Raw genomic sequence first — 19,266 nt, forward strand, 5'->3', positions numbered from 1 at the left:
TTCTATCGAGTTGTGGGATTGATATTGACTTTTTTGAGCTTACGATTCGAAAGCGACTTCACGTTAGATACTGCATTCATGCACCCCAGCAACAAGCGAGGCGGCAGCATAGAATTCACTCTGTTCATCGAACTTTTCGAATGAACACAAACAGATGATGATCCTACTGTGTGTGTGTGCATGATAGTGTACTTGCGCGCGTACTGTTGTTGGCTCAAAGAAGGGCTCGTCTCAAGCACGCTAGCATAACCGACGGGGAGTGACTGCGATCGAGCATACTGGAATGAACACTCCCTGGCAGCAGCCTCTCGTTCAGTCTAGCGCTACACCCAAATCAGTCGAAGCTGCCTGCCATGCCAGAGCTCAAACCGCTTCTTCTCGCCGCACATTGGGGGCGAGGATTTTGTGGTTGCGTACGCTTTGTGTCTTTTCCCATTCATCAGTTCTCGGCTGTTGCTGGACGTAGCGAGACACGGTTCTCCACTCACGGTTCAAGTTCAAGCGCTCTCTGCGGCAGGCAGTGAAAACGGTTTCGTTGTGTGGCGTGCATTCGCGGTTTGTTGCGCGGTTTTTCGGACGAAGAAACCAAGTGGTAGTGCATTGCAGTGCTGCTCTAGTGAATTTTTGGTGGTGCGGTGTAAGGGTGGGGTAGTGGTACAGTGGTACAGTGGTAAAACGCCCATCAGGCTAAATGCGGTTATCCTGAACTTGAACTGCGATCGAACAGTCCGCCAACGACAACGTAAGGAGAAAGCTCCCAGTCCAGCCGCCGCCTCATCACCCGGGCAAGTGACACGATTTTGCGACTCCCGTTGGCAAACCGCAAGGGGTTCGTCGTCGATTGTGCCGGATTTTGTCGGGACGATCGAAGGAAGATCGGAAGATTGACTGAGATAGTGGCATTTGGGGCGGAACGTATGTCCTAATTTAACACTAGTGGAGCTGACTGACTCGACATTACGAAATGCCAGTATGTAGTATTCTTTTTAAAGCCGAAACTAAGTGATAAAGTGCAATTCAATCTTTGAGTAAATTCTACATTTTTTTCATAAATCAAAGTTTCAAAGAAATCATTAAATGTTCCTGCTACTTTCTTCTAATGCCTAAGCTGATCGAACAGCTAACTTAGTCACAGCATTTATTGGGAACGATTTGTCATTGCTACCGGTGTCTTTCCAATGCATGCCAAACGATTAATAACTGTCGTTCATATTAGGGGTTCCCCTCCTCCGCGATTTACTTTGGGTGCGTGAACGCGACAATTATTTTCTATTATATTATTGTTGACCTGAAACAAAAGTTTCGGAAAAAAATATTAGTCCTTCAATTGAAATAATTTGTGCATTTCAGAAATAATAATAATAATAATAAATAACAATTTTGTAAAAGCCGTCAAAACTATAACTAAAACTAAAACTAATTCAGAATAACAGACATTTTTTTAAGAAAAATGACAAAATGAGCTTGCAATCAGATTTGCCTAAATCTTGGAGTCATCTAACGAAACAGTTTGACACACAAGGAAACATTGGGGAAGCTTTACTCAACCCAAATGTGAAAATATGTCATAGATTCGATTGTATTTCGACTGATATTGCATAAAAAGTGTAAACGATAAACGCAAACAGAGTAACTTTAAATAGTTTAAATAATAATGAATAATAATTAATACGGAAAAAGCCAATTGAAAAATTAAAATCATTTTTTTTTTATCGATGAGAATTGAAATGATCACTAGAAATATTTGAACCTAGGTAGGGTATCGGACGTCTTCAGCAGGTTTTTGCATAACACTGCAGCGGAAATCCTGCCGGAAAAAACCACTGCCGAAGACGTTCGATACCCTACATAAATTTTATTGACATAAATAAAGTACCCCCCACCCTGCTTCTCAGAGTTTTAATCATAGAAGTTCAGCTAATAGTGTTACAATACTCAAAAATTGATTTTTCGGAAAACGAAAATGAAAAATCTCATTTTCTGTGAATGAAAACACATTTCTATCTCTTATATTTGAAAAGATTTAAATAGTTTTATGTGAAAAACTCACTCAAATCATAATTTTCAGCATGATAAATAAATAAATATACTTTAAGTATTCTTATATAAAAATACATATTTTTGCCGGGAATTTTAGCTCGGTATAGTTCTATATAGAAAACATATTCAACCATTATTTTTTAAGGGTTAATTAATCTTTGAATTATAATAGTATGCAAAAATATGCAGATAACTAATTGAGATTCTGAACAGACATCTGTTCCATTAAAAAATATAAAATCATTTCTCTAATAGAGTTTTTTCGATTGTTTTATTGAAAAAAAAATCCTTTGTATGAAAATTTGTACTTTTTTAAATAATCTTGTTATTTTTGAAGATAGCATTTTACAGCCATCAGTAAAAATATGAGCCAATAAAAATCGCACGATTTTGTACAATAATTGAAAAATGTGAAAAAATCATGAAAAAAATTATAACGAAAAATGTGAATTGTTGGGCAAAGTTTTACACATGAGGTCATCTGCCAACAGTAAATTTATTCTTTCGTTTTCTTATTCATTGTTTGTTTCAAATTCCCTTGGCAGAGTTCATAAATTTTCTAGAACTCTTAAGTGCGGCTCTTGTAATGAAAATTTCATTTAAAAATATAAAAAAAAATGAAATCGATTAAAAAAAAACAAGTAATTATGAAAAATCGGTCATCTCATAATTTTTTTTTAAATAAGTTCTCTAGACAAAAAATGTTAGTTACCAAAACATTTTCTGAACAAATCAAAAGCATGCACTCTCAAAAATGAGAAAATCTAGCAAAAAATTCACAATGTCAATGACACATTTTCAATGAGAAACAATATTGGACACAAAATTTTTACCAAAAAATTCTTTTCTTTTAAAGTCTTCACTTTGATTAGTTCAGAAGAGTTTTAGACAACTAAATTGTCGTTTTGTTTCTATTTTTTTATTAATTTTAAATAAAAGTTCAGACAATTCTTATATATGTATAAAAAAAACCTTCCAGCTGGTCTCGAGGTACGATGTTGGCCTAACAAGCCAGTCGTCGTACGTTCGAGTCTCGGCTCGGGAGAGACTGTTAGTGCCAGTAGGATCGTAGCACTAGCCTCGCAATTGTCCTGTACACTTTAACCGTTGGCATTGGCTCATAAAAGTTGACGAATGTTAGTAAAATAAATTGAAATATTCATAGTATTATAAATTCCAGAAGTGTGAGAGTTAGAAAAATCATAGTTTTTACTGAGTTCTTACTAAACTACACATAAACTATGTCAAAAAGTTCACAGTAAACCATTTAAAAGCGAAAATCTTCCGGTTTCGACTGTGCATGATTTTCTGCAAATGTCAACAACAATCCTCCAGAAAGATCGGCTAGGGTAGTAGACAAAAAAAGGACTTCGTTCTTCTTATCTGAATCATGGTTCAAGTCCAGTGGTTTAGTTAATAATAATGTGCCAGAACGAATATTTGATGAAAATATTGATCCCTAATTTTCAAAAACACCATGTCGATGGATGGTATGTGTTTTGGCCAAAAAAGGCTTCACATTACGGCATTACACACACGCTCCTGAACAACCTTTCGAACCTGTTTGTACCCAATATAGGTGTGCAACCCCATGAATCTACCTCAGTGTCGTCCAATTGAAGATTTCTTTGGGGTTTTAAGTTTTTTGGGACGTACAAAACTAACTGAAGAAAAACTAACTGCAAACGGTTGATTAGTGCAGTCATGAGATGCATTAGAAAAGTGGACGTGAAAGCCGTACAACGATTTTGTTTCAGTTTCGTGAAAAATTGGTTGGTTTTGGTTTTGCGGCGACAGACCAAGTGCCGAATCTAGAATACGTCGCCATATCAGCAGGTCTTGTCAAATGAGTCACCATCTATCACCACCGCAGTACCAACATCCGATAGGCTACCACGTTCTCTACCAGCCACGATGTACTTCGTTTTGGCAGAGTTTATGATAAGCCCAATTCTTGCAGCTTCCTTCTTAGGAGGTCAAAATGCCTCTTCTGCCGCTCTACGGTTAATACCAATGATGTCGATATCGTTCGCAAAACGTAGGAGCATGCTTTTCATTCTCCTCAGTATGTGAAAAGAGTGGAGAAAAAATTCACCGCGCACTTCCCTCCAGTATGTGCCTGCGTGTAGCGAATGCTTTCACCACACTGCTTCTTTCTCCACTCCAAAGTGTCTCAACCAACTTACAGAGCGACAAACACACTTCCAGCTCACCCCACATCTGATAGAAACAAGAGGGGTGAATCACTCCACAGAGAAAACGCAGAAGTACACCACAGTGTCCACTGGCGAGTAGTCCGGAAAGTGAAAAAAACCTACGGGGCAAAAGAGTAGTCCTCGTGTTGCTACACCACGAAAACGAATTCAATCAGGGTAAACTCGACCGGCACGAGCAACGCAATCTATTTTTTTTTCTCCAAATCTCTTTTCCTCTTCTCAGCACTCAGCAGATAAAAATCGTCTGTCGCTCTCTGCTAGCATGTGCGTTGATTTGCTTTTTAGTGTGAGAGCCGTTTTTTTCGCAGTGCAAAATGTTCTCCTGCACTCTAGAGGTTTTCTGAGGACAAAATTCAAGCATGCGTAGGAGCATGTGAGACTTCGTCACGATGGGGCCGCTTCTTAGTATGCCAGCCCTGCGTATAGCACCCTCCCATCGAATGTTGAACAATAAGTTTGACAGCCCGTCACCCTGTTTCAAACTATCTAACTTCACGAAAGTGTCCGATATCTTACTGGTTACCCCGACGCTTGATGTGGAACCATCAAGAGTGGCATGTTCGCGCATTATCTGCTATAACTCACATCTCTTGACTGAGTCATACGCTGCCCTGAAGTCTACGGACAGATACAAGTAAACATTTGGTCCGTGGTGGAGCGTCCCCCTCGAAAACCACATTGGTATTCGCCTTCAAAAGTTTCCTGCGACCTCCATGTAACAGGATGTAGAAAAGCATTTTTTATTATTATTATTATTATTATTTATTTACATTCATCGGACATATTTGTCTACATGAACACTTACGTACTAAAAATGGTTAGAAGGTAAAATTTGTTACACGATCATGAAACACTCTAACACTAACATTGAAGTCAAACAAATGATAACATGAATTAAACAGAAAACACATATGTCTTATTGGTTCGTGCTGTGCATAGTCAGTCCGATGTTGTTGGAGTCGCAGGAAGCTTCGCTGTCTCAGTGGTCGAGGAATAATGTTCAAATTAATCTGAGCAAGAATCCATGGTGCACTTACGTCTCCTGAGAGGACTTTGGCCAAAAAGATGGTCCCCTGGATTTTTCGCCTCTTTTGCAGCGTATCCATACCCAGCAAGCGGCAACGGCTTTCGTAAGATGGAAGATCGCTAGTGTTTTGCCAGGGTAAAAATCGCAGGGCGTACCTTACGAACTTCGCTTGAATTCTCTCGATTCTGCTGATCCAGACGTTGTGAAAAGGTGTCCAGACTATAGCTGCTGTTTCAAGTATGGATCGCACTAAACTAAAGTACAGTGAGCGTAAACAATAGGGATCACGGAATTCAGAGGCTAATCGGAAAATAAATCCCAAATTTCTGCTGGCTTTACTGATAATGTAGGCGTAGTGTTCACGAAAGCTAATCTCGGAATCCAACAAGACACCAAGATCCTTCACGACCTTAGCTCTTTCCAGCCCCTCAGTTCCAATGCGATAGTCCCAGTGGACAGGTATTATTTTCCTAGTGAACGATATAACCATACACTTCTTCACGCTTATGGTTAAAAAGTTTCGCTCACACCAGTCTGCGAAGATATCGATGATCTGCTGCAGCTTTCGGCAATCGTCTAGTGTCTTCACCAGCCAATAAATTTTGAAGTCATCGGCGTAGACTAACCTGCAACCTTGAGGAACAGCATGACAGACGTCGTTGAAGAATAATGAGAATAGCAATGGCCCCAGGTTGCTTCCTTGGGGGACACCGGAGTTGTTGCTGAACGGAGCTGACTCGGAAGTTCCTATTTTGACTCTCAGTTGTCGATTAGTCAAATACGACTCTATCCATTTAGTGACATTCGTTACCACGCCTAGACGGTCCAGTTTTGCTAACAGAATTCGATGGTTAACTTTGTCGAATGCTGACTTTAGGTCGGTGTAGACTGTATCGATCTGAAATCCCTGTTCCATTGACTTTAGACACAAAGAAGTAAACTGCACCAAATTTGTCGCTGTCGATCTCCCCGGAAAAAAACCCATGTTGGTCTTGGGAAATATATGATTTTGCTGACCGAAACAATTCATCGCCAACAAGGATCTCAAACAGTTTGGATCCTGCACTTAGCGAAGTCATACCACGGTAGTTTGCTACATCACGCTTATCCCCCTTTTTGAACGCCGGAAACATAATGGATTTTTTCCACCTCTCCGGAAATACCGCCTGTGCAAGCGACTTATTGAAAATTGAGCGCAGCGGACCGCAGATGGCCCGGGCGCATTTGATAAGAACTATCGCAGGAATTCCATCCGGTCCGGGTCTGGTAGATGATTTCAGTTTTCTGACACCATTCATGACATCCTCGTCCGAGAACTCACTGATGTTCATACTTAGAGCTCCTCTTGGTACGTCCCTAATGACCAAATCAGTCTGATCCTGACTAACTGTCGTTTCATCGAATGCTCTGAAGAATTGTTTAGCGAATAGGTTGCATATGCCGTCTGCGTCTGTCGAATTTTCATCTCCCAAAAACATGCTTGACGGTAAACCTGCTTCTTTCCGCTTTTCGCTTACAAAAGTCCGAAAGAGCTTGGGAAACTTTTTCAGTGCACTCTGCTTTCGTGTTACATAACGAGCATATAGCCCGCGGTTATAACTTTTGTACTTAGAGCTGGCGTAGCTGTTTAAGATTTAGCACAGATATGCTGTCAATAAAGGTAATGCTAGGAGAAGTCGATTCAGAGGGTTCGGAGTAAGCGTAACCTGTGCCTGTTGTACGTCAGCATAGATCAGGCAGATTGAAATCGCCAAACAAAAGATGATCGGTACGGAGATCGTTCGTCGTGACAACATTAGATATGGAGGCAGTAACATTCTCCATGATCGAAGTATTCCTGGACTGGTCCGGGGGTATGTAAATAACACCCAAACAGATTAATCTGTCATTACATTCGATGTTTACCCACAACTGTTCGAGGTCGAAGTCGGCCAAACTTGCGCACAAAGTAAAACTAAGCGAATTTTTCAGTGCTATAAGTACACCGCCTCCCCGGGATTTCCCCGTTGCGCCTGGGTCTCGGTCTTTGCGATACACGGTATATTCTTGTCCAAATAGTTGAGAAGAGTTGATGGTGTCGTTAAGCCACGTTTCTGTAAATATTACGACGTCATATTCCTGGTCCGATGCAGCTACAAACAGGTCATCTATCTTCGTTCTTAAGCCTCTCACGTTCTGGTAAAAACACGGTATTAAGAACAATCATGCACCGATAATTACTACAGTCCAGGCGATGGTCTTTTTTGTAGATCGGATATATGAGACCCTCCAAGCATTCAGAGCCATCAGCCAACATCCATAAGCCAACATTTTCAGCGTGATCCGATGAATGGTACGATGAAACTGTTCGCTCCCGACTTTGAAAAGCTCGGCGGGAATGTCGTCCTACCCAACTGCTTTTTTTGTTCTTCAGCCCTTCGACTACTTACTTCACAAAATGGTTGGTGGATCCACAGCTTGTCCATCCTTCTCAATGTCCATCTTGCTCCTTTCGACACCTCTGCCTTCCTCGCCGTTCAACAGCACATTAAAATGTTGTTCCCAACACCTGGCCACCTCTGATTTATCGGTAATCAGGTTCCCCTCCCTGTTGTTGCATATGACAGGAGCAGATACGTTTCGGTTCCTGTTTCCGTTAATCTTTTTGAGCTCTTCGCATTGTGCCTGGAGAGGCAGCGGAGCCTCCGCAAGAAACCGCTCCCGATGCTGACGTTTCTTCCGGCGATGGAGTCTCTTTTCAGCGACTTTCAGCGACTCTAGCTGCCGTAGTCAATCTGGGAGCGGGCCACCCCATTTGAGTACATACACCTGTGCTTCATGAAAAATTATACTGTTTAACACGATTAGAGAACAAAAATATCTTCAATATACCATACAGTTTGTTTCAATTGAGCATGTAGTTGCTGATTAATAAGAGTTACAAGGTAATTTTCCGAGGTACAATCTGATTTCTCTCCGCCAGTAGAGGGTTAATCAATCACACACAATTTCAAATTTTCTCTTCATTGGCAGCTTTATTACATTGTTCGTCTATCTGCCAGCAGACGGCGCCGCAAGTAAATCTGACTTTTCTGTGATCATTTTTCGTCATCTCGAAAAAGGTTCTCCTGCAAAATTTCAGTTTAATCAGGCTTCGGGCTGTTGAATCTCGAAGTGGGCAGAGGCTCATTTTTTACCGATGAAAAAACGCATAGAAAATGTCGAAATCATTTTTTTTTTTCAAGAAAGACGTGAAACTTCGATTATTCGATATACGATTCATTTATTTCTAAGGTATTTTGCATCGAAAAATCGATATCAAAAATTTCATGCTCTTTCATCGGTCGAAAAAATGAAACATTGACGGCTCAAGACTCTCGGAAGTTCGATTGCCAAGGCTATGTTAAACATCTTGCAAGAGACTCGTAATACCCAAGTCCATGTCATTCTCTAGCTTTCCAATTCTTGGCTTTATTTATGTCGCTTATACTTACCAATAAAACAATCTTTATCGCTACACTTTTTTTGTCACTTACTTATTTCGCCACCATGCGGGCGTCGTTGTTTCTCCTACGGGAAACAAGGTGTCTAATAGCAGCAGTTTATTCCGGTGAAGGATTATCGAGAAAATATACTATTTCAGACTACGCAACAGAAGACTGCTTCGTCTGTGGGTACAGACTGTTCGTCTGTCTGTGGGTATGGAATTTTGTGGCTATACTTGTTTCTGGGCGGAGACTGCTGCACGATTGAGCTGGAATGTTCATGCGAACTTTTTTTTCGTGAAAATAAAACATTCAATACCTACCGCTGAACAAAATTCGGAATGTCGATTTTTTTGGCACCCTTCTGTTTATGTCGTGTGATAAACAACAATTCGAATGTTGTTCTCGAATTAACCATGACTGAACTAAGTAATGGTTTATTTAAACAGCACGTGCGTTGCACGGTAAGCAGTATCGCTAAAGATAGCAAGCACACACTTCATCTTTTACGTTGTTCTCTTCTATTATCACTTGTCTCGTATTTAGAGTGAGTAGTGTAAGTGCGCCAAACCTCTGTTTATTTAATCTCGTTTAGCTGATATTCTCAATTTTTTTAAACAGTACCGTCAGCCGGGGTGAGATTGAGCCATTAACCCGTGACTTGTCCGCCATCTCTTCCGGGTCAGATGACTAGTCTTTCTTGGTTAAGTATTCGAGGAAACTAATTCAAGAAAGATTGGTCTTGTGATCGTCATGAGATGGCTGATGAAAATGTGTTTGTATGGCATAATCTCACCCCGGCTTACGATAACTAAAAATATTGAAAAATTTCTCCAAATTCCTCAAATCTTTCACTAAATCGTGCACAAACATGTAAGACAATGCAATGACTTGAGCCAGGGGTTCCCAGACTTTTTTCTATACAGAGCACTTTTTCTGGCCAAAATTTTTGGTGGAGTACTTACCTGCATTCTTCAATCTATGAGAAAAAATTTTGTGTTGAAAACTTCACACTATTCTGTCCTTTACGTTTACGATGTGTATTCTCATCGTTATTATTAAAATCAATAACAAATACTTACTCTTCCATAATTTTTGGTTCTATCTTGCAAATATTTATCAATAGGCTTATTTAATTGAACAATAAGACATTCTTATTAATTCTTATATAGATTTCGCAAGCTATGTACAATTTTGTTTTATTTGTGACAATTGTAGCCAGACATCTGGTTCTGCATTCTGTGCCGAACACGCATCAGTATCGGACGTGTTTGGTGATCGCTCCGAAAGAATATAAAACAAAAGACGTGTGAACAAGTGTTGGCATTGTTTGCCTGGTCGAGTGAAATGAATCCGGGTTCAAGGTCGCGCCTTTGTGCAACTGTTTCGCATCGTGACTGCCAGCTAGTGCGTAGGCCGATTTGGCTGCTGGCTAAATTGTGCTACAGCAGTGGACGAGACACAAAAGAGGAAAAAGAAGAAGCCATCAGTTGACAGTTGAGTTGTATCGCTGTGTGGAGTGATCTCACACCTGGCTCGCTGCTGGTGGCTGTTTGGTGCTCCTGTATTGGTGCTGCTGGCTGTAACTGCTACAACTTCGAACGATCGGACAACCAACCTTACTGGAAGGGAGAAGTAAAAAGGTACGTGCTCTTGTCGGCGCTAGTGCGCTCGACTTAGCGGGATGGATGTAGATCCCTCGCCTCCCGCGCCACCATCCCCGAACCCCTCTGACCCTGACCCTTCTGTTACCCCCTCCCCTGTTCATTCTTCAGTCCCCCCTCGACCCAGGCTTTACCCAGACGGAGCCCAGGGCAGCTATACTGTCTATTTTCGGCCAAAGGCGGGACCGAAATCGAAACAGTTGAACCTCTTGCAGATTTCTAAAGACCTGACGAAGGAGTACAAGGGCGTGACCGAAATTTCCAAGGTCCGGCCTAACAAGCTCCGTGTCGTGGTCAGTAACCTGAAAGAGGCCAACGATATAGCTTGCTCTGAGCTCTTCACACGCGAGTATCGCGTTTACATACCCGCACGAGACGTGGAGATCGACGGTGTCATAACCGATTCGAGTCTGTCCGTCGAGTGTATATTGCAAAATGCCAAAGGGTGCTTTAAGAACAACACATGTCCCGATGTAAAGGTGCTCGACTGCAAGCAACAGCGGTCAGCATCGATCATCGGTGGCAAAACAGTATACACTCCGTCAGACTCGTTTCGAGTTACGTTCGCCGGGTCAGCACTACCAAGCCACGTCTCGATCCACTGGGTTCGTCTCCCTGTGCGATTATATGTGCCTCGCGTCATGAACTGCCTGAACTGTAAGCAGTTAGGCCACACCGCCACCTACTGCTGCAATAAGGCACGTTGTGGCAAGTGTGGGGAGAATCATGCGGATGATTCCTGCAGTAAAAATGCTGAAAAATGCATTCACTGTGGGGAGAGTCAGCATGAGCTCTCGTCATGTGCGGTGTACATGAAGCACAGGGATAAAATAAAGAGGTCTCTCAAAGAGCGTTCGAAGCGTTCTTACGCTGACATGCTGAAGAAGACCGTTACCACTTCTCCCATTACATCAAACCCTTTTGATCTGTTGTCCTCTGATGAAACCGATTCTGACAATTCACCAGCGGGAACATCTTACGCCAATCCTGGGGAGTCTAGAAAGAGGAAAAATATTTCCTCTTCTAAACTTCCCTGAAAAGGTCCTAAGATTTCTCAAAGTGAAATGAAAGTTACAAACAAACCAAACAGTGCTGCGGAAAAACCGAAGCAAACTCCTCCTGGGCTTGCAAATTTAAAGTCCCAGAAGGAGCTCCCAGCACTTCCTGGAACATCTAAAACCCCAGTTGTTCCTTTTGCACTCCCAGTTGATGAAACAAACTCTGGATTAGGGAAATTTTCTGACATAGTGGACTGGATTTTTGAAACTTTCAATGTACCCGATCCAATTAAAATTTTTCTTACAGCATTCCTCCCAACAGTTAGATCATTTTTGAAGCAGTTGACTGCCCAATGGCTCCTCCTCGCAGCGATTGTATCCTTCGATGCCTAATTCAACTGCGTATATGAAGGATTCTATCTCTGTCTTACAGTGGAATTGTGGAAGTAATTTACCAAAAATTGATTCGTTTAAAGTTTTGATAAACAAAAACAAATGCGATACATTTTCCCTTTGTGAAACTTGGCTTACTTCAAATATTGATCTCAACTTCCATGATTTCAATATGATTCGCCTTGATCGAGACACCCCATATGGAGGAGTACTTTTAGGGATTAAAAAGTGCTATTCTTTCTATCGTATTAACCTCCCCTCGATTCCAGGCATCGAAGTTGTCGCATGTCAAATGACAATACATGGTAAAGAGCTTTGTATTGCCTCAATATATATTCCTCCCAGAGCACAGGTTGGGCAACGGCTGCTCTTTGATTTGATAGAACTTCTTCCCTCGCCACGTTTGATTTTGGGAGACTTCAACTCTCATGGCGTGGCTTGGGGTTCCCCTTACAATGATAACCGCTCCTCTTTAATCTATAACCTTTGCGATGACTTCGACATGACTATTTTAAACAACGGTGAAATGACACGTATCCCGAAACCTCCAGCGCGCCCAAGCGCTTTGGATCTATCCTTATGTTCAACGTCGCTACGGTTGGATTGCACATGGAAGGTAATCCTCGATCCTCACGGTAGCGACCATTTGCCTATTCTTATTTCAATTAATAACGGGTCAACTCGCATGCGACCAATTGACATTCCGTATGACCTCACACGAAATGTCGATTGGAAGTTATACGAGGAAATGATTTCAAAAGCGGTCGAGTCGATTCAACATCATCCACCACTTGAAGAATACAACCTCCTCGCGGGCTTGATTCTCGCGTTGCAAGCCCAAACGAAGAAATATCCCGGCGTAACGATCAAAGAACGGCCTCCCACTCCGTGGTGGGACCAAGAGTGCTCCGATGTCTATACGCAAAGATCCGACGCGTTTTTGGCCTTCCAGTAGGGAGGTATACCTGGCGACTATTTACGGTATTCGGAGCTTGATACCAAGCTTAAAAGCTTGGCTAAAGCAAAGAAACGCGGATATTGGCGTCGGTTCGTGAACGAGACGTCGAGGGAGACATCGATGAGCACTCTTTGGAACACAGCCCGAAGAATGCGGAATCGCGTAACGGTCAACGAAAGCGAGGAGTCTTCAAGTCGGTGGATATTTGATTTTGCCAGGAAAGTATGTCCGGACTCTGTTCCTAAGCAAAACATTGTTCGCGATGCGTCTCCGGGCCACGACGCGATAGAATCACCTTTCACGATGGCAGAATTTTCAGTTGCCCTCCTATCCTGTAACAATAACGCGCCTGGGTTAGATAGAATCAAATTCAACTTGTTGAAGAAGATTTCCTGGGGAAAATACGGGAACATCTGAGTGCTTTATCCGAAAAATCGTTTCAGATTACCTTAGCGTGGGTCCCTTCTCACTGTTCGATACCGGGCAATGAGAAAGCGGACTCTTTGGCTAAGGTGGACGCAACAAACGGTAATATTTATGAAAGACCAATTGCTTTTAATGAATTTTTCGCACTTGTACGTCAGAATACGATCATCAGTTGGCAAAATGCTTGGACCAGAGGGGAATTGGGAAGGTGGTTACATTCCATAATCCCCAAAGTATCGACGAACCCGTGGTTCAAGGGGTTGGATGTAGGTCGGGATTTCATTTGCGTGATGTCCCGGCTTATGTCCAATCACTATAGATTTGACGCGCATCTCCGTCGTGTTGGGCTCGGGGAAAGTGGTATCTGTGCCTGTGGTGAAGGTTATCACGACATAGAGCATGTGGTTTGGTCATGCCCTGTACACCGTGACGCCAGGTCTAAATTAATAGCTTCCCTGCAGGCCGAAAGTAGGCAGCCGGCTGTTCCTGTTCGTGATGTCTTGGCGAGCCGTGACCTATCCTACATGTCCCTTATATACGTTTTCCTGAAATCCATCCACGCCCCAGTTTAATCCTATTCCCTTCCGCCTACATCCAACCAAACGACAAGAACACGTTAAGACCCCGGATCCGGAAACAGCAATCAGACCCGCACGATACTCTCAAGGCCCGATGGAAACAACCCAATATGCCAGTCCGTAATATCTTGGCCCAGCAGCGGAACATATTTAATATGCTACTTACCTATGGCGATGGAAAACCATCAAACAACAAATCAGTGCTTTTAATACAAAACATTCTAGCTTTAAGTTAGATTTAGTTTCAGCTCGTAGTCGGCAGCGAGGATAAAAAATTTGCTTTTAGTTATTAAGATACTTTAGAAAGTAAGCTACCAGATATAATTGGCGCCGTTAAACATTGAATTGTATTTGTGCCGTGTCAAATAAATTATAGATGAAGAAAAAAAAATCTGGTTCTGCGTGAAGTCGGGACCGATACTTAGTCTTTGTTGCTAGCTGTAACGAAAAACCGGACTTGCACACGTGAGAAATTCCCGCTGAGACTGGCCCACTATTTACATGATGGTATTAGAAACGATTCAAGTTATGTTATTTTGGAAGCCCATGTTGAACAAGCAAAGAAACTGCATTTGGTTGATCAAATTGAAGGACTTCACGTTAACTGAATATCAATACTTTTTTGAAATGTTTCGTTTTTCTCCAAAACTTGGCTCACCAAAATTGCTCTAACTCTTGAATTTCTCTATGAAATTACCTAAACCAATATATCATTAGAATGGGAAAAGATGGGGCCTTCTTTTGCAAATAGTAAAGTGGTGGGTCGCCATATTGAATTTGTCCGCCATATTGTTTTCTTTAAGAAAAATTAATTTTTGAATATGTGCCCACCCACCAACATAAAATTTTATTACTCCATTCGAAAGACCATGCCTTTTCACATAAAATATGTTAAAATTAGAGATGTATGTTGTCTAGAACAAAAATAATATTAAAATTTTTGTGAAAGAAAATACTATAACGGCCAAATCTAATATGGTCACCATTCACTTTGATATTTGCTAAAGAAGGCCCCATCTTTTTCCTTTCTAATGATATATTAATTTAGTAATTCCATAGAGAAATTCAAGAGTTAGTGCAATTTCGGTGAGCCAAGTTTTGGAGAAAAACGGAATTTTTTTAAAAAGTATTGATATCCAGTGAACAGGGGGTCCATCAATTTGATCAACTAAATGCAGTTTCTTTACTTGTTCAACATGGGCTTCCAATAAAACATAGCTTGAATCGTTTTCAATATCATCATGTAAATAGTGAGCCGGTCTTAGCGGAAATTGCTCACGTGTATGTGATCAAAAATAATAGGAATTTTGGTTTCAGATGAAAAATGAATTACAATTTTGTCCGATAAAGCAAAGCTTATTTAGCTTTGCTTTATAGGACAAAATTTTAAATTCATTTTTCATCTGAAACCAAAATTCTTTCAGCGATTTTTTGTATTCAAATTTCTCTTTTTTATATCGAATCAATCAGGCATTTTAATTCGTCTGACGTCAACGATTCGGGCTTCGCTTTCAACGATGACGACTGTTTCTTGATAGCGAGTGCATGACGATGAGGAATGCAGTGACTGCTATCACAATTTTTTGACTTTTTTTCAATTCTTGCCACGACTTTAGAAATATTTTTAACCATAGCTTTTCGATATATGTACAGGTGCATATATTAACCCAATTTTCTCATGAAAAATTGGCAGTGGTATGCAAAGAAACAAATCTTTTTGTAAACTTCCAAAAAATTGATAGCTTACAAACACCATCTCTCAGATGGTCTCTAGGTACGATGCTGGCCTAACAAGCCAGTCGTCGTAGGTTCGACCCTCGGCTCGGGAGAGACTGTTAGTGTCAGTAGGATCGTAGTGCTAGCCCCGCAATTGTCCTGAACACTAAACAGTCGGCTGCGAAATCTGTGTATAAATAATGAATGTAGCACCAAGGCTTTGCTTTTTTTTTACAAACACCATCACAATTGCTAGTCCTGCCACATCTGTGGATTTAAAAAGCTGTGTCGAAAATTTTAAAATTTTTAATCGAGAAATCAAAGTGCTTTTAACATCTTCAGCCATGTCAAAAATACGCAGAGAGATCATGTTATTCAATATGGGCATCCAATCTAACAATAAATCATGACACGAACGACTTCTTGAATGCAAGATTTAACCCTTTCCGACCGAGCCAACATATTTGTGCAGGTTTCTCTCTCGCTCGTTGGACGTACAATTCAATGTTTTATCGCTCACAACGCTAGTGTCAACTGCTGCTAGGAAAAATATAATAACGGGAGCAACAAGTGTTTTATTTAGGAATTACTTCGTTTTGTTTTCCGTCATTTTTTACCTACACAATTGTGTGGGCTCGGTCGGAAAGTGTTAATTAAATTGTCAGCAATATTATGTGCGGCCAAAGTTTCACTTATTTCACCAAGGAATACATGCACTGGTTTAGGAAATTGTCAAAATCGACTTTTTTTATGCCAGATGTCTTGAAAACGCACAAAGCGACGAGGTCTGGGGTTATCTAATTGAAATGGTGACTATGTCAGTTAAGGTGAAACGGTGTTGAATCCAAAAATGGCCGACTTCGAGCCACCGCTTAGTTAAATGAATTTTTTTTTTTTTTTTGAAAATAATCGACTCTCTGGGCCTTTCGAGTTGCAATCGGCATTAGATAAAAAAATTTGGATTACTAACATTTCATGTACCTGCTTCTCGTTGATTCAAGAATGCAGCTGCTCCGCCAAATATTTCGGTTTGAAGAAATGTTCCGCCGAGGTAATGATCTGTTATGCCGCGGAGCACTATTTGGGAACCCCTGACTTAACCAATAGGGTATCGAATTACTTCGGCAACGGCTTTAATGCATTTTCATAATAAAATGTAGTGATGTACAATCATTGTATCGAAAGTTCGCACATCACGTGAGTAAATAGTTTTACGCATGATGTGATTCTACGAATCAAATATTCCTTCAGAGTGAGTGGACGCGAAAAAAAATAAACTGACCTACATGTAACCACGCGCCGCGTGGGCTTCATTTCCTAGGAATATTATAAAGAACACAGTTGTTAGAACGCGACGTTAGTTCGTATTTGCAGTTAGTCTAGTCGTAGAGAGCGGGAATCTGACGTCGTTACCGGCTAAACGTGTAGATTTGGCTCGATGACGACATACTTACAGTAAACGAAACAAGACTTCGGGCCCAGCGTGCTATTAGCAAGCAGCCCAGCTGAACCCGTGCTTCCACTCTATACCGCTCTCGGATATTTTGCTCTCTATTACCGCCGCCGGCTGCATTCTCTTCCCTTTCGCGCGTGAGTGACTAATCACCTTTAATTATTACGAATCGACGGACATGCCTCCGGAATGCCGTTGTCAATATCGTTTCGTCAGCTTTAGATTAGCATGGATAAGTAGTAAACAGAGTGTGTCTCGGTTTTACTCACTTTGTTTTGGGTTGTATCGGAGCGTGGTTCTGGTGAATTGGGTTTTTTCTATTATATCTGGACTGGAAGACTTTAGATTCCAAGTGAGTTGGAATTATTGGATATTGTGTAATACCGCAATATACCGATTGCCACGAACAAGTTTCGGAGGTGATAAACGACCGTCAATATTGATCGTCTATTTGAATTTTGGAAATTCTGAGTGCCGCTTTACGCAAACTATCGGGAGAGTTTGCTTTCCAAATTGTTAGGCTAGCAGTGTGTGAATTTGTTAAGTGAAATATTAGCCATGGGTTTTATAGGGTGATGTATCAAGATTGTACTAATGTTGGCTATTTTTAACCATTTAACCAATAAATACTGTACTGGGTAGCAACCAATTCTAGCAGGTAGCAGCGAAATTTAATGTGTAAAATTAAGAAATCTTAAATCTAGCTGAATACTGAAATTTCGAAACATCCATACATTATCCGGCAAATCTATAAACCGAGCAACATGCACACGTAAACCAGAAACTACACCCAACTGTTTGACCAGTAAATGTTGGTTTCATGTTTGTTTATTTTGTGGGTTAGTCGTCGTACCGTCCACTCGACATCCTGTTGCCGAAAGGCGAGCCCCCCGGCAAAAAAATACATTCAACATTCAACCGGGTTCGTGCGGTTCGCGCAGTAAACCGTTCAAACAAGGTTTAGGATCGTTTCGCACCCACGCACGGGCGCTTCCACGGTCTAAACTGTGCAAATATTATCGATTTGCTTCACAGCCATATATTCCTGTGTGTTAGCCTGCGAACGGTAGTAATTAATAAGTTATACCCCTTTTTCTGGTTTCAGACTCAGTTCCTGGTGAAAATTGAAATAGTGGTTAGCGAAGTGAGCCCATCCGCGCATTTGTGTCAGTGATAACGCCGCCAATTCATCCATCCATCCTTCCGTCGGAAAAACGCACAACTGAATCACGCGCGGAAGAGTTGTTATGTACCTATCTATATCATAATCTCGTGGCAGTTAGTTGACCGTCAAATGAACTTACCCGTATGACTAATAATCGATTGTGTTAATAAAGCGCGACAGTGAAGAAAGATTGTAAATGAAAGAGTCGTGAAAATAGTTGATATTCTGAAGGTGTGCACGACGTGTCCTCGCGCGATCGCAAATTGCCGTGAGTAATCCGCGATATCGTGTGCAAACGGTACCAACCAACGCGCGCAATTGACGAGTTTGACTGATCCACCGAAAAAAAGCCTTCAAAATTGCTCCCAAAACGTCGTTCCGAATGCATTTGCCCAGCGGTGGACCAACAGCAATCACATCGAGTGGCACCGCTAGCAGCAATAACGTGAACGCGACACCGACGGCCGCCGCTGCGACCGATTGGGACTCCCTTGTGTACAAGGGCGACGGGGAGATGCTGGAGCCACCCGCCGGAAGTAACAACAATGCGGAAAATAGTTCCCCCAGTCCGGGGGGATCCGGTGACATGTGGTGGCTGGAGCGGATGGTGCTGGAAGCGCAGCAGGAATATCCGGGAGAACTAGGTGAGTCAGATTTGGTGGTTTAGCTATTGTAAGTTTGTTCTGGTGGTAAAAAGTTAAATGTCAAATCAAATAACTACCTTAATAAAATTCAATTGTAATCAAAAAGTGTTCCTGTTGATAAAAATCCACACAGGATTTCTACAGCGCTGCCAGATTGTCCCTTGGGTAGTTTCATTTGCATTGCTGCCCAGTTACTCGTATATCTGATCCACCACCGGTACGCAAGTACAGTTGATTAGACAGGTCGGTCAACGGTACTCAGAAGCGTATTCCAACCAGACGGATGCAGCCGGATAGTTGACTGAAGCCATACTGGGCTCTTCTTGACTTTCTTTCAGTGAGTTGTGATATGCGTGCCAGGTATGGAAAGATATCGATGCACCCGAAAATCACCCCCGGCCCCTTCCTCAGCGAAAAAGCGAGGGAATTAGAGGGTATAATAGTAACACACATTTTGATTTTCGATCCCCGTCAGTGACTAATAAAGAACTGCCGAAAGCAGTATGGTAATTTTCGTCTAAATA

At 41.6% G+C, this 19,266-nt stretch overlaps 1 protein-coding gene across 2 annotated transcripts in view; it reads left to right on the forward strand.

The window, feature by feature from the left end:
• Positions 1–352: 352 nt before the first annotated feature.
• Positions 353–19,266, forward strand: part of LOC129718579 (protein lozenge) — a 135,445-nt gene continuing 116,531 nt past the window's right edge. The window contains exons 1-2 of one of the 2 annotated variants that reach the window (XM_055669488.1): positions 353–970; positions 18,039–18,742. In XM_055669488.1, coding sequence (XP_055525463.1) covers positions 18,481–18,742 — 262 coding nt within the window. In that variant the 5' untranslated portion in view covers positions 353–970; positions 18,039–18,480. Of the gene's footprint in view, positions 971–10,050; positions 10,391–18,038; positions 18,743–19,266 lie in introns of those variants that run through there. The other variant, XM_055669489.1, reaches the window with a different exon arrangement.

This window comes from Wyeomyia smithii, chromosome 1 (genome assembly GCF_029784165.1).
Source record: "Wyeomyia smithii strain HCP4-BCI-WySm-NY-G18 chromosome 1, ASM2978416v1, whole genome shotgun sequence".
Taxonomy (NCBI): domain Eukaryota; kingdom Metazoa; phylum Arthropoda; class Insecta; order Diptera; family Culicidae; genus Wyeomyia; species Wyeomyia smithii.